Raw genomic sequence first — 22,325 nt, 5'->3', positions numbered from 1 at the left:
ATGCTTGGTTTCGAAGTGACGCGGAGCCATTTTGGCCGAATCAATTAAAGTTGCCCTACGAAATTCTAGCATCTGGTTAGGTTTTTTTTTTCTTAAAATCAAAATCCTGACACATCTACGAATGTTTACATTTATAAGAATCAATACCTACAAATGAAACCAATTAGAATCCTATTCATAGGGAGCTTCTTGCTCAAGTGCCTCAATTTTATGGATAAGAAGCAGCATCAAAAATATAAACCCTTCTTTTGGAATTTTTAGCCGGAGAATTCAATATAAAAACGGGAAGAAGACAAAAAAGAAAGAAATATGAGATCCGATAGAGAGCAGTGAAGAATTCCCACGGTATCCCACCAACGTCTTCCACGTCATCTGAATATTCTCGAAGACGTTGCGAGGGAAGGGAAGACGACGTTTTATTCTGTTTCGAAGTTTTCGCCTTCTTCCTAAGAAGACGTCGGCACTGATTGGGATTGTTCGCGGAAACTGAGTTAGCGTCGGCGTCTCCTCGATTCCAGCGCTCTCTCTAACTTTGCTCAGATTTTCGTGAGGATGTCGTCAGACGCCGACTTCCAGAAGAGAAAAGAGTGCGACGTCTTCTTCTTCTTCTTCTTCCCACCAACCACCTCTTCTACTATATCTTCTTTTTTTTTCGAATTTTCAAGTTTTCCGAAAAAACGGAGAATTTTTAAGTAAGAGTGAGTGCATACAAAAGAAAACTTTCGAAGACAAAAAATAAGGTGGTGTTAGAAAAAAAAGATGGTTGTGTCGTCTGGATTTTTGAACTTTCAGAGGCTAAAAGGTTAGACCTCCAGAAATTGGAAAATCTAGGAAGGTTCATACCGTATCCCCCCTCCCATCCCTTCTAATAAAATCCCGTTGTATACGTGCTCTTCGAGCTCAATTATCTCGGTTCCCATGAGACCTACCAAAAATTTGTCAATTGATAAAATATGAGTGATGTCATGATAAATATTTTATCAGTTGACAGGTTTTTGATATCTTTCACAGGGACCGAGATAATTGAGCTCAAAATGCTCATATGGGGTGGGCATCTATTAGGAGATCCCTTAACTTTGATTCAACTTATCTCGGTTCTTGTCAAAGATATGAAGAACCTGTCAACTGACAAAGTATTGGCAATATTATGGTAAACAATTTATCAGTTGACAGATTTTAGATATCTCTCATAGGGACCGAGATAATCGAGCTCAAAGTAAAAATTACAGTAGGCTGCTATAAGAGCAAATAAGGCCAGCCAACCTGAGCTCCAGATAGATTGGATAGTTCTAGAATCTGACCTATCTAGGTTTAGGACCCTTATGACTTTCTGAGATCTAGCCTAGCTCAGCTGGGAAAGATAATTCTTGGAAAATAACCCGAAAGTGGCTCAAAATTCTTATTTTGACCTTCAAAAATTCAAAAACATGACGAATTCAGCCAACTTCCAAATACGAAATTTTTGGAAAACCAAACGAGAAAAAGAAGAGAGTGATAGCCGAGGATGAGTCTTTCTTCTTCTATTCCTTCTTTCTTCTTTGTATAAATGTAATACTCCCCGGGGATCGTTTCGATCCGCCTTCCCAACTTTTTTCCCTTCCCGTCTATCTCGGGATTCCGAAGCCCAAAGTTGTGAAAAAATCGAGAGAAGCGAAAAGGTCCACGTCACTTGGCCTCACCGTATCCCTTGAATTTAGCAGAATTGGTTTCGTCATGACGACTACATATGCCGACATCGTTCGAATTGGAAAACGGAAAAAATGAAGCGAGGGGGAAAGGAGCTGTCCGCCCGTTATGAATCAAACCGATTTTGTGGTGTTGTGTATTTCGCTTTGTCTTCGCTCCTTCTTTTTTTTGAAGCCAAAAAGATGTGCTAAGTTTGAAAATTTAGGGAAAGGAGCGAAGGGATTTGAAATGGAGCGTATAGAGCGTAGAGTACTGTAGTGCTTACGAGGTGGCGAATGATTACCCTGAACAAAGTTAGTATAAAATTCTAACAAATCGTCGTTCTGGGCTCAAAAATCAAATAACGCATAAGTAAAATTTCAAACTATTTGATCTACTTTGAGTTGAGTTATCGCTTGTCAAAATTAGCCCCTCCCCATAGCATACAGGGTGGCGCACAATTACCCTGTGACTTTTGAATACGGGTATATCTTCAGACATGGGTAGCTTTGAAGCACGAACATTGGCAGAAATATGATTTTACGTTTGATTCAAAGCTACTGAAATTTTGATAGCGATTTCTCAAGTTCAGGTGTTTTTATGATTGTTCGAAGATGCCGTTGTGATTTTCATTTAAAAAAAACAACTTTGACAAACGATAACTCAGTTTAAGTTTGATCAAATAATTCGAAACTTGGTCAGTTTACTGCTGAATCATAGAAAATTTTGCATTCCAAATTTGAGCCTGGTACATTGCTTTACTCAAGTTTTATGCAAGTACAAACTTGATTCCTGGTAGTAATGCGCTGCCCTGTACTTCAATCAGTATATCTCATTAGGAAGAATTCGTACAAAAAAGTTGGCACAATACAAAATTGAAGCTCTATTTCTGTTTAGTATACTCTAAGACTTTCAGTCTCATCTGACAAAATCTACTATATTTTTTAGGCATCCAAATTTGGTCATTTTCCCTTTAACGGGTACCATCAATGCTAAAACGCTCATACTTCATAGTTCATGGGACTTTGACACCACTCAAACCAAACCAAAAGAGTTCTATTCACAAAAGAATAATGAACGAGTTATGGGGCCCTTGAAAAAAGAGACTACTAGTCGGTATCATTTGAAATTCCCATACTACTACGTACCACTTTTTTTGGAAGTGAGACTCTTTTTCTGAAATCTAGGGAAAAATGAGTGATATCCAGTGGGAGAGAGAAAGTGTCTGGCTGGCAGGGAATAAATCATGAGAACCATAGGCTTGATATCGGAGAGAAGGGTTTTCACACACTCCGATTCTCATATTTTTCGTCTAATACAAAATCAAGATGAAAAAAAAAACGAAGAAGACGAAAAACGGGAAAGAAGAAGGAGGGGAGATTCGTGTATAGATTCTTAATAATTGGTTAGAGGAGAAGCTCGAAAGAGCTCGAAAGAGAGAGGGAAGGAGCCAACAGGACTCAAACAAGGCCTGTAATTAGGAGTTCTAGAAGGAAAAAATAGCGGGAAAAGAAGACAGAGAGGAGAGCTCGAATTCGATATTTTCACACTGGAAAATTATAGAGAGAGTAGTGGAAATCTGATGGCAAGGTGCGGAGGAGGACGATTGTTTTTCGTTATTTGGGGAATCGAAGAATCAAGAAGTCAGGGAAGAACAGAGCTATACCAGAATGCCAGGATCCGGAGAGCCAGAGCAAAAGGACAAAATCGATTTTAGAGTTTTTTGAGCTACAACAGAATACCAGAAGCCCAAAATCCTGTGGAGTTCGATTCATACTCTGAATAATCTTGCTCCTGGAGCCAGGTTTTGGGCATGTTATCTAAATTCTGGCCAACTTTGTCCCTTGATATGTACAACATTTACATGGATTCTAACCGATTGGGGATCAAAAATATCAAGAAACATGGGGAAAAATCATCGATAGGTTATATCTATTGGGATAGCGGATCTTGGGCAAGCTTAGGGCATATTGACCTACGTAAGTCTTCCTTGGCACTTAAAAAATCACGGTAACGGTCGAAGTAGAAAATTCTCCGGTCTCGAGTCATATTCTCAAAATTTGAAATTTCGGCATTTTTTGACATTTTCTGGCATTTTTGAAAATTTTTGAGAGTTTCAAAAAGTTTTGAAACCAGCTTAAGGGTAGAAAAACTTAGAAAGTTTTCTATATTACAAAATTCCAAAAACTTACAGTACCGTAAACAACTACGTATTCTTTTGGTAATTTGGCAAAAAAGAGGTGTCTTTCAGAAATCGGCAAATAGCTGAAAAACTAGGAATTTTCAAAAGATTCTATAAATGCAATGTTTTCAATCTAGATCTGTCTTACGTTCTTCAAAACTTTGAAAAGAGATAGGAAACTTGACAGGTAAGCTAACGACTTCTGAAAATGATCAAAATCGCCGAAAATCCAGCCAAGAGGGGCCTGGGCGGCAGTATGCTACGGACAGCTTAAAGATTCTACGAATCTCATGAAACCTCGGTAAGAACCATGGAACTCTGAATATTTTGAAACCTCTTTCCATTCTGAGGATGACTTCTAAAATTTCCGACCAAACCTCCTTCTCCTCCCCTTTTTCCCAATTTCCATCTATCCCAAAAAAGAAGAAGAAGACGTCCCACACCATTTTTCGCGCTCAATCTTCTCACCGTCCGTTTGACTTCGCATTGGCAAAGATTGACGAATAAATTGGAGCGACGAAACGAAAGAAGAAGACGGATTTTTCGAGAAAAAAAGAATCATGGAATTTTCGAAAGGAATTATAGTGGGATAGGGAAAAAGAGGGGGGATGTGGATGGATATATTTCCAAGTACGAATAGAGGAAGAGGAGGAGGATTTTGGAGCAATTGAGCATTTTGAAATTGAGAAAAACGCCAAAAAGCTGGTGGAACAAGGGGAAGAGGGGGGTGGAAACAAAAACTTGGGGGACATATAAAAATTTAGAAATTTTATTGGAAGAATATGAAGCTAGGGTGTTCTGAGGGTTCCTTAAGATCTACTCTTTAGACTTCTAGTACCGTAAAGCCTGTATCAGAAGGGCCGGCCCTTATATTGTTCCAAGGCACTTTTGGAGGGCCCTTCAATTAGGGATGCCTTTCTAATAAAGGTTTTAACCTCCTAATACAGGTTCTATAGTAACTGAAGTTCATTTTTGATGCCATTTTTTCAAGCATCACAACCTACCCTTCTTATTTATGAATACCAAAAAAGGGGCGGAGCTTCTGGCGTAAATTTTTAGATCCCAAATATTACGATTTGCGTCATTCAAAACTTTTTACTATGCTATGAAATCAGTGGAAAACACTTTTAAAACTACAAGAATTATTTTAAGACGGACTAGGAATACAATATTGCAATTTTTTGATACAGATTTTTGATAAATCAAAATACAAAGAAAAAAGTCAAAAATAAAAATCTAGACCCCAAAATTGAATTCCCAGTGGCAGTCTCATCAAAAATATTGCCAAAAATCCCAGTCTAGGTAATTATTTTTTTGGGATTTTGTGAGAAAAAAAAATGCAACTACGTGCCAAAGTAAACAGGAATTTTAGGATATTTTGCAGTTGTGATTGATCCTGAGAAAATAAAAATCCTGATATCATTTTTTTTGGAAAAGAAAAAATATTTGGCTCCAAGGTGGGCAACGGCCGGCCGCAAAATTTCGATTAGGGTACTTCTGGGAGAGGTAGGATACGGTGGCCTGATCCTAGCCACGGCCTGAATCCCAGCCGGCCGCGACCGGCCGCAGCTTTGCTAGGCTTTAAAACCAAAATCGTCCATTTATGTTCAGCTCTTTTTTGTTTGATGACAGGGATTGAAAAATGATGCGTTTTCTCTTTTTAGGAGAAAATAGAGGGACGGGGCGTTAAGTGAATTTTCGAATTTCAGGGGAGGATGAGCAATGGTTTCGGATTTCTATAAAAACGCAAAGGGAAGTGAATGAAATCTGGGAAACATTGAATTTTAGGCTAGTTACTCTGTTTTAAAAAAAAATTTGGATTTTTAAAAATTTTCGGATTTCATAGACAACTTTGGATTTCAAGGTGGTGTACGAATGGTGGTGTACGAAGAAATGGTGGTGTACGAAGTTAATATTTTTGTTTCTTTACCAGCTAGCTGGTGCACCTACGGCGCGGTTTAATCTAGTCAACTTCGGAAAAGTGAGGATATATTTTTCGAATTTTTCTTCATCTTTATGTCAACCTACTTAATTTTCTGCACAAATAAAATTACTAAAATTTTTCACATCATCTTTAAGCCTAAAATAACAGTAATTACCAGTAGCGTCTACAAACTTTTTCACTCCATAAATCAAACATTTCGCTGCTTAGCAACTTTGCGAAATTTCAAAAAAAAAACCCAAAACCAGCAAAAATCTCAAAAATAGTGAGAGACAGAGAACGCAAAAAATGTGAAAATCCTGGATTATCCCAAGGATCTCTAGATTGATTTTCTTGTCATTTTTTTGCTCTCCGACTTCAGATGAGAAAAAAAGAAGACGTGCGCTTTTTGCATCCATATTCCCGTTTCGTTTCCATGACAAGAGCTGCTCATTTCATTTTTATTTCTTTTGTGTCCCGTTTTCCGATTACGACCTCTATTTTCTGAAAATAGTATAGAAATGCATTCGGAAGTCGGGATTTTTATTAGCTGCACGAAAAAAACATGGATACGTGGTTTCTAGGAGAAAAAACGGTGACTAAAAAATCGGGATTTATGTATACAAAAAGGTTTGGAAAATAGAATTTTGAATCTAGACTAAAAAATTGGAGTCGTAAAGTCTGAAGGAGTAGCTGAAATGTAGTTGTCAGAAGTTTTTGAACGGATCTGTGAATCTTAAGAATCCAAGAGATATTCAGGGGATCTGAGATCCTAAGAATCAGAAAATTGTGTATTGGCTCATAAAGTATAAAAAGTAAAAACTCAAATTTTCTAAAAATTAAAGTGGACTGAATTTTTCCAGATTTATTTTCACATTTCAAATTCGTAATTACTGGTATACAAATCATACAATACGTTTTTTGTAAATCTCAAATATTACGATTTGCGTCATCTATCATCTATTTCAATACAAACTAATGATATCAGTAAATCAGAGCTTTAGAACTACAAAAATTATTTCGGGAGAGTGACTAAAAATGCAATTTTCGCACACCTTTTATCATGAAGGAAATTCTTCCACAAACTTTTTTTTCGAAGTTTTGGAATTTCGAAAATTTGGAATTTTGGTGATTTTTTTGAAAAGAGAGGAGCATTTTCGCAAACTTCGATTTTCAAAATTTTCCAAATAAGTTTCGGGTTTGGAAGTAATAGAACTGGTTTTCAAAAATTATATTTTTTGATGGTAGAAAGATGGTAGGATAGTTTGCTCAAAATCGGTAGAGCTTAATTTAAAACTTCAATTCGATGAACTGATAAAGTTTTTCGCAAAATTTGAAATTATCATTTTTTCGTTTTTTGATGTCAGATACTGGATTTCCATCCAAACCGTAAATGTTAAGCTCCGTTATCTCAATTCCTATGCAAGATGTAAAGAATATGTCAACTGATAAAATATTGGTGATATAACAAGTAGTGAATTTCAAAAGTTTTAATTTTCACATCAAAGTACTGAAATTTCAAAATTTTTTGTGAGCCACGTGAATCTTTTGAATCTCCCAAAAGATGGAAAGATTAACTTTTGAAAATCACTACTTGTTATTTTATGATAAACAATTTATTAATTGACAGCTTTTTCATATCTTTGACAGGGACCGAGATTAATTTGCTCAAAGTTGAAAGTTAGAGAGCCTTCTATCATAGGTTTTACTGCAATCATTAATAATAACAATCACCAGATTCTGCATGTGCGTATGTATGTAGCGCGCCTTTACACCCATTCAAAGTTAAGCGATTGAGCTGAAACCTGGACATATAGATCAGAAATGTGTCTTTGTTGATGCCCGCACTTTCCGTTTTTCAAAACTTTGATTTTGAAGTCTTCTGAAGACGTTCCTTGGTTTCAGGTAGCCCCGGAGGGGGCATAAACCGACTGGTAAGATTTTGATTTGAACAATTCGAAAACTTTTCTCAATGAAGTTGATTTACGGAAACACTGGTTTTGGAGCATTCTATACTTTTCCACCATTTCATTCAGTCGTTGTTATAATGTCTTTGTTCTTCTCGATCTGATCAATTCGAAATCTCTCCAAAATTCTCCTCTTGAAATTTCGAAAACCTCCTCATCCACCTGATTTCTTTTCAAATCTATTAGGGCGTGACTCTTCTTTCTTTTTCTCTCTTGAACCCATCTTCACAACAATAACATGACTCATCATCTCTATCTCTTCCGTTTTCACTCCACTATTTCTCTTCTTTTTCGATTTCAAAACCCTCTCTCTCTTCATTTTTCTCTCTGGTGACTATCGAATTCTATATATATAACTGGTGATGTGGTTTGTTTTAAATTGTCCTCCTTTTTGTGTGGTGAATTTTTTTTTAACTTGAATTTGAATTTGAGATTTTTATTTTAAATGAATTCGACGAAAAAAATTATAAATCCGAAAAGTGGGATCACACCAACCGTCTCTTTTTTTGCCTACATGACCTTTACCTTTTAAACAATTTATCCCGGTTCCTTGAAAAATATGGAAAGTATGTCAACTGACATTTAACATAATACAACCAATATTTTATCAGTTCGAAGATTTTTGATATCTCTCCTAGGAACCGAGATAATCGAGCTCAAGGTGTGCGGCTATCAGAGCACTTACGGTTTGCCCTTAAATTCGAAATTCTTTCAATTATTTTTTTCGTATCGACCTATTTTTACATTTCCTGCGCACCCATTTTTTCTCATTTTCCTCTCTTTCTCTAAACCTCTTCTCTCTACCCAAGTTTTCATATTTTCTGACCCACTATTTATTCTTCTTTAACCTCTTTTTCCTCTTTTTTTTTCTTCTTTCTTTCCCACCAGTTTTGTGTTACATAATTTTTTTCGACTACCCCTTGGTACTTATTGCTTATTTTCAGTCAAAAATGTCCGGAGCACCACCGCCATACACCTCTCAGCCTCAGCCATATGGCAATGTGAGTTATCGAAAAACGCTGAAAGTTGGTATAAAATTTTTAAACGATTGGGTTTTCAGGCAGGTTACGCCCCACAAGGACACAATCCATATCCACAACAAGGTCCGTATCCACAGGGGTATTATAATCCGAACCAACCACAAGTCATGTAAGTTTTTTGAAGTTTTATAATCTTATTTAAAGGTGGGGGACATAAGAAAAATACTTTTCTTATAATTTTATTCATACAAGCACCACTAGGAGTTGAACTTATGGACCTAACGCGGGAGGCACCACGTCGCTACCAGCTGAGCTACGGTGGCGCAATTCTCAAATCAGAATACATACTGAAACTCCGAAAAATTCCCGAAAAATCTCATGTCTGCAAGTTTCCGAATTTTAAAGCTTATGATTTCGTTTAGTGTTCAACGTTCTAAAGCTTTATTTAAAACCTTTTTTGTACACTACCAAGACTACAGTAACCCCAATTTGCTCATCTTCAAAAATCTACGCTTTTCCATTTCCCTCTTCCTACAAAATAAAGGAGCCTAAAAACCACATTTACCTCTGTGCCCCCCTCCCAAAAAAATTGTCTTTGTTTGCACAGTGTTCATTTTCCGGGCGGCAGAATTTATTGGGAGCGAGGCATTTCTATTTGCGAGTTAAAGACAAGAAGAAGAGAGGTCATAGGAAATACGTGAGAAGAGAGGCGGAAATCTGAACACACAGATAAATAGGCAGAACTTTAAATGATGAATTGTTGATGTTATGTCCTAATTCGAGAAAAAGTGGCACCGATTTTCAAGGGAGCTGGATTTCGTCAACTTTGAGCCAATTTTCTGTTCCTGTCAAAGATAGAAAAAACAGTCAAGTGATAAATTTTTTATAATAATATTAGAAGTGTTTTGTCAGTTGTTCTCTTTTTGATAATATTTTTTCAGGAACCGAAATATATAAGCTCAAAGTTGACGGACAGGGTGGGCTTCTATTATGTACATTAGAGCCCCACTGCACTTGAACATTGAGCTCAACTATCTCAAGTTCTATGAGAGATATCAAAAATGAGTTAATTAATAAAATATTGATGATATTATGATGAAAACTTTATCAGTTGGCAGATTCTTGTTATCTCTCATAAGAATTAAGATAATTGAGGTCTAAGTTCAAGTACATGCTGGCCTGATGTTTTTGTGTGTTACGGTAGTTGTCGAGCCTGAAAATTGTCATCTCCCGATCTAAAATCGACCGATTTCTCATCTGAACTCAAAAACTAAACTTCCGAATGTAATGGTGCTAAAGTTTCTATATTTCAATGAAGTTTTGTGAAATCTTTAAACTTTAATACCAATTATTTCTAAATTCCAGATACGTTCAACAACCCGCCCCTCAACAACAACGCCAATCCGATGATAACTGCTGGTTGACTTCAATTCTCGCCCTTTGCTGTGGATGTCTAATTGGAGAAGTTTGCTGTGATAGTCCGATGCTCTGCTGTGTCATTCCATGCCCAATTCGTCTTCCTAGATTCAGATAATCTAATTTTGTCACATTGTATATTTTTAACATGCATTTTGACGGGTGAATTAAGGCCTCCTTTCTGATACCCACCCTCCCCTCCCTGAAAATTCTAAATAAAAGACTTTGCTAGTAGTTACTCTCGTGCCTATGACACCACTCGATTGCCATTGATGCGCAACAGAAAAAAAACTTGTTCCGCGGGGTCGACGCACAGGTAAAGGGAGACAGACAATTTTAACTGCGCTCGCGGGAATCAAAAAATTGGCAACCAATCAGAGAGAAGAGAAAGTTTTTTTATTGTCTAGCAGGGAGATCTAGATTTTGAAAAATTTGTAATCTTTCTGTATTACCGAAGTCCCAGGTTTTCTCGATATCCGAACTGTCAGCTTTAAGTTCAATTATCTCGGTTCCTGACAAAGATTTCAGAAAGTGGTCAACTGTTAAAATGTTTATTATGATATCAGCAAAATTTTAACAACTTACAAATTTTAGATATCTCTCATAGGAAATGAGATAAATAGGCTTAAAATTGACAGTCAGGGTGGGATTCTGTTAGAGCCCTTACACTTTGAGCTTATATAGTATCTCGGTTCCAGTTAAAGATATTAAAAAATAAATAACTAACAAAATGTTTATCATAATATAAGAAACATTTTACTAATTAACTACTTTTTGATATCTTTTACAGAAAATTAGATAAATAAGGTCAAAGTTAGTAGCCAGGGTGGGCTTCTAAAGAGCACTTGAATCCGGGCGATAGGACCCTTATAGCCATCCGAGAATTTAGATACTGTGTCATAAAGTCTATTTTTCAAGTTTTCATTTGTTTAGATCAGTAAACCTTTCCAGCCAAATTTTTCCAGACCCATCTAAAATCAGAATTCTCGTCGTTCTCCTGCCCCATTTCCCCATTTCCTCCCATCAAGGTCGTTCATCAATTTCTTCTGAAAAAAACACAGTGTCCCCTATTTTCTTGCTTTTCAGTGTCTCCTTCCTTTTCATCCGAACAAAGACCGTCAGAATTAGATGGGGAGAATGGGTAAATGAGAAAAAGTAACACTAAAAACCCGCACTTGAAAAAAGGTTGTTGGGCGCCGCCGTCCGAAGACGCCGGACAAGCGGACGATGGGGGGAAAACAGAAGAAGAAGAAGAAAAAGAAGAAGAAGAAGGCGTTGGAGTAGAAGAAGAAGAAGAAAGACGACACGACAAAATAGAATAGACAGCAGTGCATGCGATTGTATGCGGAAAGAGTCTATGTGATGGTGTCACGCGTGCGGAGAGTAAGAGAAATGAAGACAAAAAAACGGAGACATGAAAAACGACAACGATGGGAGAGAGTCTATTTTTGTGAATTATTATATGTGCTGTGCGGAAAGAAAAAACATAATAACGTAGTATTAAATACTACGTTTTTTTCCTGGAAAAAATTTCGTCTTGGCTCTCTTGGCTTTCACTCTCAAGTTTGAGCTAATTAATCTTATTTCCTATAAAGTATATCAAAAAGTTGTCAACTACAAAAATGTTTATCACAACATCAAAAATGTTTTATTAGTTGACTACTTTTTTATATCTTTAACGGGAACCGAGATAAATTGGCTCAAAGTTCGGGGACCCTTCTATTACAGGTTTAACGGTATGTTATATCTGTATCTGTGTCCATATGTCATCACTGTCGTTTGTAAAAACACAACCCCATCCTTAAATTTTTAAAACTTTTCTTCCATGTTATAATAATTATAATTCCGTAAATAACAATTTTTTCAAACTTTAAAAACGAGTTTTCGAAAATTCTCAATTTTTTCCAATTTTTCTGACAAAATTTGTAAGGCAATTTTCATCTGCATCTGTTATAGTTTCCATATTCAAAAATGGCTTTGCACTAGCTTCAAAATGAGTATAAACACGACTAGGCTCCGCCCATTTCGAAGTTTGGGTTTAAATGCACAATGGGTTCCGAATTTTGAAAATGGGCGGAGCCTAGGCGTGTTTATACTCAATTTGAAGCTCGCATGATGAGAAATTGATATATTCAAATTTTGTTGAGTTTAAAGCAAAACTGATTGAGTTACGGTATTTCGACAGTTTTTATTTTTGAATTTTCCGTTGCCGAAAATCGATGTTCTGAAAACTTTCGCAATAGATTTGTTTTAGAATTCCAAAATAATTTGATTGTGAAAAATAGATTTTCCAGGTTCCAGAGTTGACAACATATGTTCTTCAATTGTTAATTACCCTATGTGCTCAATAAGAAGCCTACCCTATACATACACTTTGAGCTCAATTATCTTGGTTTCTTCGGAAAATATCAAAAAGTTTTCAACTGATAAAATTTTTATCATAAAATCAACAATATTATAGAGCACGTAGAGGAGAAGCTCTAATAGAAACCTTCCCTATATGCGCGCTTGATCTGAATTTACTGCGTTCTTTTAAAATATATCAAAAAGTGGTCAACTGGTAAAATGTTTATCATAACGTCGCCATTATTTTATCAGTTGACAGATTTTTGATATCTGTTACAGAAACCGAGATAATTGAGCTCAAACGGGGGTGGGCCTCTATTAAAGTTTCCAATTCCCACTTACTGTCTATCCTTCAAATGTGCTTGAATGAATTTCAGAGGGGGCTATAGGGTGGGCTTCTACTAGATCATTTCCGGTATTCTGAAGCTTCCAAAAATCTGAAATTCAAATGCCCCTAAACCGATCCCAATTCCAAAATTTTCCGACTCTTTTTTGCCTCTCCTTACTCCTAAACTTTTCAAACACCTCAACATATAGCAGGAAAAACCCAACAACCTCCGACCTTACTGCTGCGCGGGGCGCCGCGGCCGATTAGTTCTCACCGAGAGGGAGAGACTCCCCACATCTTATTACTTGTTTAGTTTGCCCCAATCGAAAAAAAGAGACATGGGGAGCGAGGGAGAGAGGCGAAGCGTTTCGTTTCAACAGTACGCGGAGAGGAGAGATGAGAGACGCGCGGTGGGGGGACATGGGCAACAGAAGAAGAAGAAGAAGGAGATGGCAAAGGTTAAAGGGCGGGAAGAGACGTTAGAGAAGCGAAGGAGCAGAGCGCCGGCGTCCGTATGCACAGCGGAGAGACCCCATGCCTCTGCTCCTCCTATTATCCCTATTTTCCTCTAGCTTCTCTGGCGTCTCTCCCGCGGCGCCACACTATTTCTTGACGTAACGCGCGTCGCGCTCGCTCCCGCCATCGCGCCCTCCTCCGCACACTTCTTCTTCTTCTTCTTCTCCTTCAGAAGGCCCCCTGTGTGCTTGCTGTGTGTCTGCAGTATGTGTGTGAGTATATTTTGTTACTTGCCGCCTCCCAACCGCACACACATACTACCAACACAACCTCCTCCCATTTTTTTGCCTCCCCCTCTTGCCATTTTTTTCTATTTTTTCCCACACTCAATGCAGACCAACCAACCATCATACCATTTTTACCTTCCCATGATTATCTTTCCTGAAAAAAAAGGGGCGTGATCTCTTCAAAGGTTCTCCTGGACACCTGTTCCGTTTTTTTCCAATCATCTGTTTCGTCTACTGCGTCTCCTTCTTTTCATTTTTTTTTGTTCAAAATTTTGAAATTGATAACATTGACTTTTTTGCATCCTCTCCCTTGTATTCTATTTACCCCCAAAAACCAAAAAATTCCAGAATGACAGAACAGTCAGAAGACGCGGAGGATATTAAACCCACGATATCAACAGCCCCGGATGATTTGATGGAGTCGGATCCCATGAAGGATGTGAGTTAGAATACTGTGCATCTTTGAGCTCAACTATCTTGGTTCCTGTAAGAGATATCAAAATTTTGTCAACTGATAAAATGTTGGTTATGTTATCCCCAATATTTTATTTTATAACAAGTTTTTGATAACTTTCCCACAAACCGAGATAATTGAAATTCAACTGTTTGGGTGTGCTTCTGAACGCCACTCTACACAGATAATTTGAGCTCAATTATCTCGGCTTCTATAAAAGATATTAAAATTTTGCCAACTGATTGAATGTTTATCATATCAACACTTTTGTAGTTTACAGATTTTTGATATCTTTTAAGGGAACCGAGATAAATGAGCTCAACGTTAGGTGGGCTAAATGCTCGAATAGAAGCCCACTATACGTTCAATTCGAGCTCAATTATCTCGGTTTCTTTGAAAGACATCTAAAATTTGTCAACTGACAGAATATATTTAATATCCTAATAAACACTTTATCAGTTGACTACTTTTCGATATCTTCTGGAGGAACCGAGATATACAAGCTCAATGTGCAAGTATAGGGTAGAGTGCAATCAGAGTATTAACGGTATCCCTGTTTTTGGATGCGTATTGCCTACAAATCAAATTCTTGAATCTTCTTTTTCTAGGCCATACTAGAGCACTTTCAAATTTTTTATCCCAAGTCTAGCATTTTTTTTGCTGTGCCTAATAAATTTTCTTCTCCAATTACTGGCTCCTTGGCGAGAGACCAAGGAGTCTTCTCAATACTCTTCACATGTGTTTTATACTTTTCACTTCCCAGACCAACATACTAAAAATCCTTCAAAAAAAAAATCAGCAAACATAAAAACGCTCTCTTCTTCTCCAGATTAACAATTTCCTTATGGCGAGCAACGGTCGGAACATGAAAATCGAGGAGACGCCCGTCTTCAATATCCGACTAATTGCCGAAGTCAAAGCGAGGCCTTTTTTATACGACCAGGCTGACGAGGGGTACAATTTGCTGTCGTGGCGGAACTCGGCGTGGAATGAGATTGCTGAGAGCCTTGAGACGACTTGTAAGCAATTTAGGGCTTCGGAGATAATTGGGAGCAAAATTAAGGCACAAAATTCGGAGGGTGTAACAATTCTAGAGTACAAAAGGGCCGTTTTTCAGGTGTTTTATACCCCTTAATTGATTGAACCCTCCGAATTATTCGCCAAAAATTTGGAAAACTATGTTCAATTCTATAGGCTTCCAAATGCCAATAAACCATTGTTTTCGTTCCAGCTGAACACGTGAAAACGCGATGGAAAACCCTTCGGGACCGATACAAAAAAGAGGAGAAAAAGGAGCGGACCAGTAAAAAACAATCGAGTTGGGTGTTCCAGAGGCCGCTGAAATTCATTCAAGCACATTTGAAGGATAGACAGTGAGTGTGAATTGAAAACTTTAATAGAGGCCCACCCCGGTTTGAGCTCAGTTATCTCGGTTCCTGTGACAGATGATGATAGTCTGTCAACTGATAAAATACTTGTTATTTTATCACCAAAATTTTATCAGTAGACAAAACTCTGATATCTTTTAAAGGAACTATAATTGTGCTCAAAGTAGATGGTTTGGGTTGGCATCTATTAGAACAAATACGATAGTTGAAAATATTATGTTCCGTTGTCTAAAAAATATAGTCAATCAATTCCGATGAGCCTGAAAAGAAGTTGTCAATTTGTAAATTAAAGATCTTTTTCTGGTTTAGTATGATCTAGAATTTTCAAACAAATCGGAAAATGTTGAACAACTGTTCAGGGACTTCAAGGTTAACATGTTGTCATCGTGAAGTTTTGGACAAATGGAAAACTTCCTAAACTCATTTTCTCGAAGTTCTAAAATATCTGTATCAAAGAAACAAAGATCAAAAACTAGAAATTCAGAAAACAATTTAACATTAGCTTCCTGTGAAAGATATCAAAAATGTATCAACTGACAGAACACTTCTAATATTATGATGAACAGTTTATCAGTTGACAACTTTTGTAAATCTTTGTCAGAAACCGAGATAAATTGGCTCAAAGTTGAAAGACAGGGGGTCCTTCTATTACAGGTTTTACGGACAACCTGATTATGCAAAACTAGTTTTTCAGACCTCTATAACTACTTGAATAACCCAAATCCTCATATTCCAGCACCGATGAAACCGACTCCAACCCCTCCTCCGATCACTCAATCAAGAACGAAGCTGGTAGTGGTCCAGGCCACGTGTCTCCAATGGAAGCAGCCATGTCATTCATCGAAAATGAATTGATTCGAACCCAAGAAACTCATTCATCAAAATCCTCAACCGATGTGGATTCCAGCTCTGCTTCCACCGCTTCTAGCTCCTCCTCGAAAACCGGCGGAGCTACATCCCAAGAAAGAGCCGATGGTAACGTTGTGACTCCGCCCCCTTTGCCTATTCCCATGGCGGTGACACCTTCTCCATCTGCCACGTCATCAGCTTCAAATAATGGACTGCAAGGACCGCCGGCGAAGAGGAATCGAGTTTCGTTGACTGAGGGATTGACTCCATTGTAAGTTTTGATTTTTTTGAGAGATCAAAAATCTGAGGGGGCTAAGCTATTGAGCATTTCCTGAAGTTTTTTGTTTTCTGACTTTTTCTCCTGAAAAGGGAGAAGTTGACGAGTCAACAGAACCGTTCTGAACTTTGACAAGAGGAAGAGAGTGACAAAAAGTAAACAAATTAGATCGTTCGGGAAATGTCTGCGTCTCGGTTTTCGCCGATTTTTTTTTAAAGCAAATATAAATAGAACAGTTTTTTTGGGACTAGAATGTTTGGGAACTATTTGGAAATTCTAGATTTTTGAAAATTCTAAAAATTCTAAAAGTAAGCTAGCCTTCTAACTACCTGGTTGTGTCTGTAAATGGCGAAAAATCAATTAAATGTAGACTTTTTCAAAATTTGAAGTTCCATGAAAAATGAGCTGAAATGGACCAAAAACGTTTCAGTTTTTTGTATTACTTTAGATTACTGTAATTTTCAGTTTTCAAAATTTCAGGATTACCGTAGAGTACTGTAGCCTTGAGATTTTGGAAATTTCGAGAATTCGAGATTACTGTAGTTTGGGAGATTACTGTAGATTTTCAAGCTTGCATATTTTCAAAATTCTTTGATTACTGTAGTTCAGGATTACTGTAGATAACTGCAATTTCAAGTTTTCTGATTTTCAGCGTTACTGTAGTTTTCGAATTTCGGAATTTTCAAAAGTTCAGGTTTACTGTAGTTTGGAGTTTTCTGTAGACTTTAGAATTTGAAAATGTTAAAAGCTTAGGGATTACTGGCATTTTTAATTTTTGAAATTTCAGGATTACTGTAGTTTTCGATTTTAAAGATTTCGGGATACATTAGCCCCCAGTTTTTGAAAACTTACGAATAAGAAAACCTACAGAAACCTCCAAACTACAGTAATCTACAAACAACAGAAATCCCGAATTCATGAAACTTCCAAAATTTGAAAGTTACAGTAACCTTGAAATCTTGAAAATTGAGCATAAGCTTTTCAAAATTTGGAAATTTCAAAAAATCAGGATTACTATAGCTTTCAATAAGGATAAAAGTCATGAAGACCTTACGAGTTCCAATGTACTTGGAATCTTGGGATCCTAAAAATATCGATCATAAATTTGAATTTTTCGAACCAAAATCGCAAAAATCCCAATTTTGAGATCAACCCGAAACGCCGCCGTCGCCGCTGCCACCAGTCTGGGTCTCACATTTTTACCTGGTCTCTCGCAATGGGGAACGACTCGTGAGGAAGAGGAAGATGAGATTTTTGCGAGAATGATTTCGATAAAATTGAGCAAGTTGGACGCCAGAACTAAAGAAGTTGCCAAACTACAAGTTTTGAAAGCAATCTTCGATGCCCAATTCACGACTCCACCCACAACCTGAAAATCTTGAAGCCGTCCCAAAGAAAAATTGTGAAAAAAGTAGTCGTGTCTGATGCTCATAATCTTCCTCCAAAAAAAATTTCACTTCGCACCGCCCATGTTTTTACTGTCTTCTCTAATTCACTATATCTCAAACTTTTTTATGCATCGCTACTATTATTGTTTTTCTCTCTATCCTTTAACCCGAGTGTTATAGCTTTTCGTAAACCGATGACGTAGTGCTTTTGTTTGTCCCCCTTAGATGGCCTAGAAATATTTCTAGGCCATCAGTAAAATTTCTAGGCCATCAGTACACACTCTCTCTCTCCCGTTTAGACATTCCTCGTTTAGCCCCGCCCCCTCCCTATCCCCGTGCACTTTTCTTTTTTTTTGTTTCTTTTCGTTATTTTTGTACTACGTTGTGAATATTCTAGAGATCTTGGTGATAATCTACATATACATAAACTATAAAAATATACATTTTTGAAAAAAGTTTATTCAATTGAATGACATAGTTAAATTACCGTAAACACTCTAATAGAAGGTCACCTACAACGCCAACTTTGAGCTCATGTATCTCAGTTCCTGTAAAAGATATGAAAAAAAGGACAATCGACAAAATGTTTTTAATGTTACGATAAACATTTTATCAGTTAACCACTTTTTGATATCTTTTACAGAAACCGAGTTATTTGTGCTCAACGTTAGGTGGGCTAAATGCTCGAATAGAAGCCCACTATACGTTCAATTCGAGTTCAAGTACAGAGTGGCGTTTAAAAGCCCACTCAAACCATTTTCGTTGAGCTCATATATCTTGGTTCCTACAAAAGATATTAAAAAGTTGTCAACGGAAAAATATTTTTGATATTCTGATAAACATTTTATCAGTTGACCACTTTTTCTTATCTTCTACAGGACCCGAGATATGTGGGCTCAAAGTTGGCGGATTGGGTTCATATTATGATGGTATACAAAAATCGAACTACGCAATTCACATGATTTTATTAAAAATTAGTCAAGAATTGAGCAGCAAAGCTCCGCCCAACATGTGAGCAGATAACTGCACGCACAGCACATTAGACAGCATTGGCAGCATGCACAGCACTCGCAGCAACACGAATTATCACGTTGTTGTTGTTGCTGATGGTATCCGGGTTGTTGTTGGTAACTGAAATTTGGACAGGTTTTTCAAAATTCTTCTGTTAATTTCCATCTAAACCTGTTAAAATTCCCATATACAAATATGTCTTGTCACTGGCTTTAAAATGAGCATAAACACGCCTAGGCTCCGCCCATTGTGAAACTTTGAGTTTAAAGGCGCATGGGGATCAGAATGATTCAAACTAGGCGAAGCCTAGGCGTCTATATACTCATTTTGAAGCCCGAGCGATGAGCAATGGATATAACTATGCTTTGTTGACTTTGAAGCAAAACTGACTGAGTTACGGTATTTCAAATGTTTTGATTTTTGAATTTTCTTTTTCTTTTTTCAGAAAAAAACCAATTTTTGTGGAATTCTCAGATGTTTTCAATTAACAAGATTCCTAAAATACCATTATTTTGAAATTGAACCTTTCTCATCTAGATTTGATTGCACATACCGTAAGCGCTCTAATAGAAGGTAACTCAACTTTAAGCCTCTTTGAAAGATATGAAAAAGGGGTCAAGTGACAAAATGCTTATCATAATACCAACAACATTTTATAAGTTAACAACTTTTTGATATCTTTCACAGGAAGCGAGATATGTGGGTTCAAAGTTAGCGATATTAGTAAGAACCCCACCCAAACCGTCAACTTTGGGTTTATCTATCTCTGTTCCTGTAAAAGATATTGAAAAGTTGTAAACTGACAAAATACTTATCACAATATCACAAATGTTTATCAATTTATCACTTTTTGATATCTCTTATAGGAACCGAGATATATGGGCTCAAAGTTACCGGTCCGGGTGGTATTCTATCAGAGTGTTTACGGTTGCTCCTGTATGCTATTGTGCTGCTAAAAGTGGTGGAAGAAAAAAACTGGTGGCAGTGGCCGAAGTTTCCAAAATGAAAACTGCAGTAACCTAAAAATATTCTTACTTTCCTGATTTGTTATCTCACTTTTCGTTCGTTTTCAGTCAATTTTTTCAAAAATTGATAATTTGCGACTTGTTTTCGGAGAAAACTCGACGAAAATCAGTAAAAAACGAGAAAATAAGTCCTAAAAATATAGCGATTTTTAGGTTACGGTAGTTGTCGTTGTGGGACCTTCGGCTAGGGCCACCGGCGTTTCTTTTGAACATTTCCGTTATTTTTCGTACTAGAATAACAAACTGAAACAAGATTTCTCAAACATTCCAGAAAACGAAAATCAACTTATTAATTTGAATTTGTTATTGGAATTTTTTATCTTCAAGGAATAATTAAATAAAAATAGCTAACATGATAATCGGCTGCTGGTTTGGATACGGTTGTTGTGTGAACACTTGGCTTCCATTAGGACCGTACGATGGATGTACTGGATACGACATTTTAGCGAAAAATATATTTTTTCTAGAGAAGAATAGAAGAGTCGGGGAGAAAAAAAAAGACTAGTGAAGTGAAGCCCCCGAGGCGAAAAGTTGCGGCGTGGATGAGTCTCCTGGCAACCGTTTCTCTCCGTTTTCACCAAAAAAATTTGGTTTGGAATTTTGATTTTTGACCTGATCTCAGTGTATGAAAAGGAAAAAGAATGAAAAGGAATCGGAGGTAATATGCGAGAGAAACACCTGGATGAAGGTTCCACAACGACAAATACAGTAATCTAAAAAATAATTTTAGTTTCCGGATTTTGTTATCTTGATTTTTTTGGTTTTCTATTGATTTTCGTCGAGTTTCTGTCATTTTCCCCTTTGTCATCTCTTTCTTATTCAAATTTCCCTCGCTTTCCGTCTCCTCGGCCACCTCCTCATTTCCTCGGCCGCATGTCCTTTTTTCTCTTCCATCTCCGTAAAATCATGAATTTCGAGCCAAACACCAGCAAATCAACACAATGCGAGATTTGTGGACGATTTTTAAAATCAGAAGATCATCTGAAACGACACGAAAAGACGCACGATGAAGCGGAAAGGTTAGAATTGCTCTTATTCCAAAGGAAAATTCTTTAAATCTTGAAGAAAACTCGAATGCACCACGTGCCAGAAGAAGTTTCACAGTGCGGAGCTATTGAGAAAACATCAGATTGTGCATAGAGTTCCAAAGTGAGTCAAGGGATTTTTAAGCTGAAAAATGTGTGATTTTGCTTCCAGAAAATCGATAAAATGTGATTTCTGTTCGAAATCGTACAGCTCGAAGACGGCGCTGTCGAAGCATTTGAGAACGCATAGTGCTGTGAAAAGGTTCGTTAAGCTGCTTATTTTCTGTGAAATTTGAAATTTACCGAATTAAAAAAAAATTTGTCCGATTTTGACTGATTTATCCTTTTTTTGGCAAAAATCAATATATTCCAGATTCACCTGTCCCATCTGCTTCACCTCGTTCGATCTGAGCGATCCGTTCAAAATTCACCTCCGGAAACATGACAATCTGAAGCCATTTGGATGCAGTTACTGCTTCAAACAGTTTTCCTCTCGATCCGTCTGCCGCCGTCACGTTCAATTGATGCACGAGAACCAGAAGGAATCAGGGACGACGGAAGAAGAAGCGGCGGAAGAGAGAAATTCAAATTTATGTGACAGTCAAGAATAAACTGAATAAATTTGCTATTTTTCTGGTTGTTTTTTTCAGATTTTGACGGTGTTTCTCATGAATTTGCAGTTAAAAAATAGGAAAAAATGGCAAGAATCCGAAATTTTGAAAGAAATCGGCAGATGTGCGGAATGAGCTTTTCGAAATTTCCGGACTTTCAGAAAATTCCGAATATATTGTCGAATTAAAAAAAGTGGCACCTGAGAATTTGAAAACTTTTGCTTTTTTTGATCTACGAAAAAGTGCGGGAAAAACGTAATATTTCAGAATTTCGGCTCGTTCGAGCTACTTTCGTGTTTCATTTTAGTTGTTTGCTTAAAAATAGATTCTAGAGATGCTAGCGATCGTTTTTATATCAAGAAATCAACATTTTGTTCAGAAAATATCACTAAATTCACATGAATAAATTTGTTATCTACATTATCCGTTTTCGCTCCGCCCCCTCGTAAATCGACACGAGCGCCGTCTCCGAGATTTTCAGGTGTCACTTTTTTTTAATCCGACAATATAACGGTTTTTCACTAGAAATCTCGCTTTCCCATCGCAAAAACGCGGAGAATTGGTGAAGAATTGACAGGCAGATTTCGAAAATCAAAAAAATTCAAAACGTAATTCCGCTCGAAGCCCGCAACTAAATTTTTAGTGTGCGCCTTTGATATACCGTAGTCTGAAAAGCGAGAGCACACCAACTGGGAGGAAAAGAAAAAGTGGGAAGAACCATCTGGGAGAAAAAATGGGCGGAGCCTAAT

General features: G+C 37.2%; 6 protein-coding genes across 6 annotated transcripts in view; 3 read left to right on the top strand and 3 right to left on the bottom strand.

Annotated features, from left to right (window-relative positions):
• Window positions 1-7,889: 7,889 nt before the first annotated feature.
• CBG26484 lies at window positions 7,890-7,985 on the bottom strand (the record flags this gene model as incomplete). The annotated part of the gene is made up of 1 exon (XM_045236066.1): window positions 7,890-7,985. The coding sequence occupies one exon, from the start codon at window positions 7,983-7,985 to the stop codon at window positions 7,890-7,892; it is 96 nt and encodes a 31-aa protein (XP_045098780.1).
• A 461-nt stretch (window positions 7,986-8,446) lies between these two features.
• CBG26485 lies at window positions 8,447-8,551 on the bottom strand (the record flags this gene model as incomplete). Its single annotated transcript, XM_045236065.1, has 1 exon — window positions 8,447-8,551. The coding sequence occupies one exon, from the start codon at window positions 8,549-8,551 to the stop codon at window positions 8,447-8,449; it is 105 nt and encodes a 34-aa protein (XP_045098781.1).
• Window positions 8,552-8,685: 134 nt separating this feature from the next.
• CBG08309 lies at window positions 8,686-10,249 on the top strand (the record flags this gene model as incomplete). Its single annotated transcript, XM_002634470.1, has 3 exons — window positions 8,686-8,736; window positions 8,796-8,884; window positions 10,081-10,249. 3 exons carry the CDS (start codon window positions 8,686-8,688, stop codon window positions 10,247-10,249), a joined length of 309 nt encoding a protein of 102 aa, XP_002634516.1.
• Window positions 10,250-13,897: 3,648 nt separating this feature from the next.
• On the top strand, window positions 13,898-17,889 carry Cbr-madf-9 (the record flags this gene model as incomplete). The annotated part of the gene is made up of 5 exons (XM_002634471.2): window positions 13,898-13,987; window positions 14,832-15,021; window positions 15,234-15,375; window positions 16,127-16,510; window positions 17,664-17,889. The coding sequence occupies 5 exons, from the start codon at window positions 13,898-13,900 to the stop codon at window positions 17,887-17,889; spliced, it is 1,032 nt and encodes a 343-aa protein (XP_002634517.2).
• A 989-nt stretch (window positions 17,890-18,878) lies between these two features.
• The window catches only part of CBG08312, a gene marked incomplete at both ends in the record, with an annotated part of 4,775 nt that continues 1,328 nt past the window's right edge, over window positions 18,879-22,325 (bottom strand). The window contains 4 exons of the mRNA XM_002634473.2: window positions 18,879-19,035; window positions 20,293-20,441; window positions 20,608-20,793; window positions 21,799-21,861. Of these exons, the coding sequence (XP_002634519.2) occupies window positions 18,879-19,035; window positions 20,293-20,441; window positions 20,608-20,793; window positions 21,799-21,861 (555 nt within the window). The remainder of the gene's footprint in view (window positions 19,036-20,292; window positions 20,442-20,607; window positions 20,794-21,798; window positions 21,862-22,325) is intronic.
• CBG08313 lies at window positions 20,847-21,576 on the top strand (the record flags this gene model as incomplete). Its single annotated transcript, XM_002634474.1, has 4 exons — window positions 20,847-20,959; window positions 21,006-21,089; window positions 21,138-21,227; window positions 21,339-21,576. The coding sequence occupies 4 exons, from the start codon at window positions 20,847-20,849 to the stop codon at window positions 21,574-21,576; spliced, it is 525 nt and encodes a 174-aa protein (XP_002634520.1).

This window comes from Caenorhabditis briggsae (assembly GCF_000004555.2).
Source record: "Caenorhabditis briggsae complete genome, chrIV, whole genome shotgun sequence".
In the NCBI taxonomy this organism is placed as follows: Eukaryota; Metazoa; Nematoda; class Chromadorea; order Rhabditida; family Rhabditidae; genus Caenorhabditis; species Caenorhabditis briggsae.
Note: the sequence above shows the minus strand (reverse complement) of the source record. Positions and strands in the feature narration are given on the sequence as shown.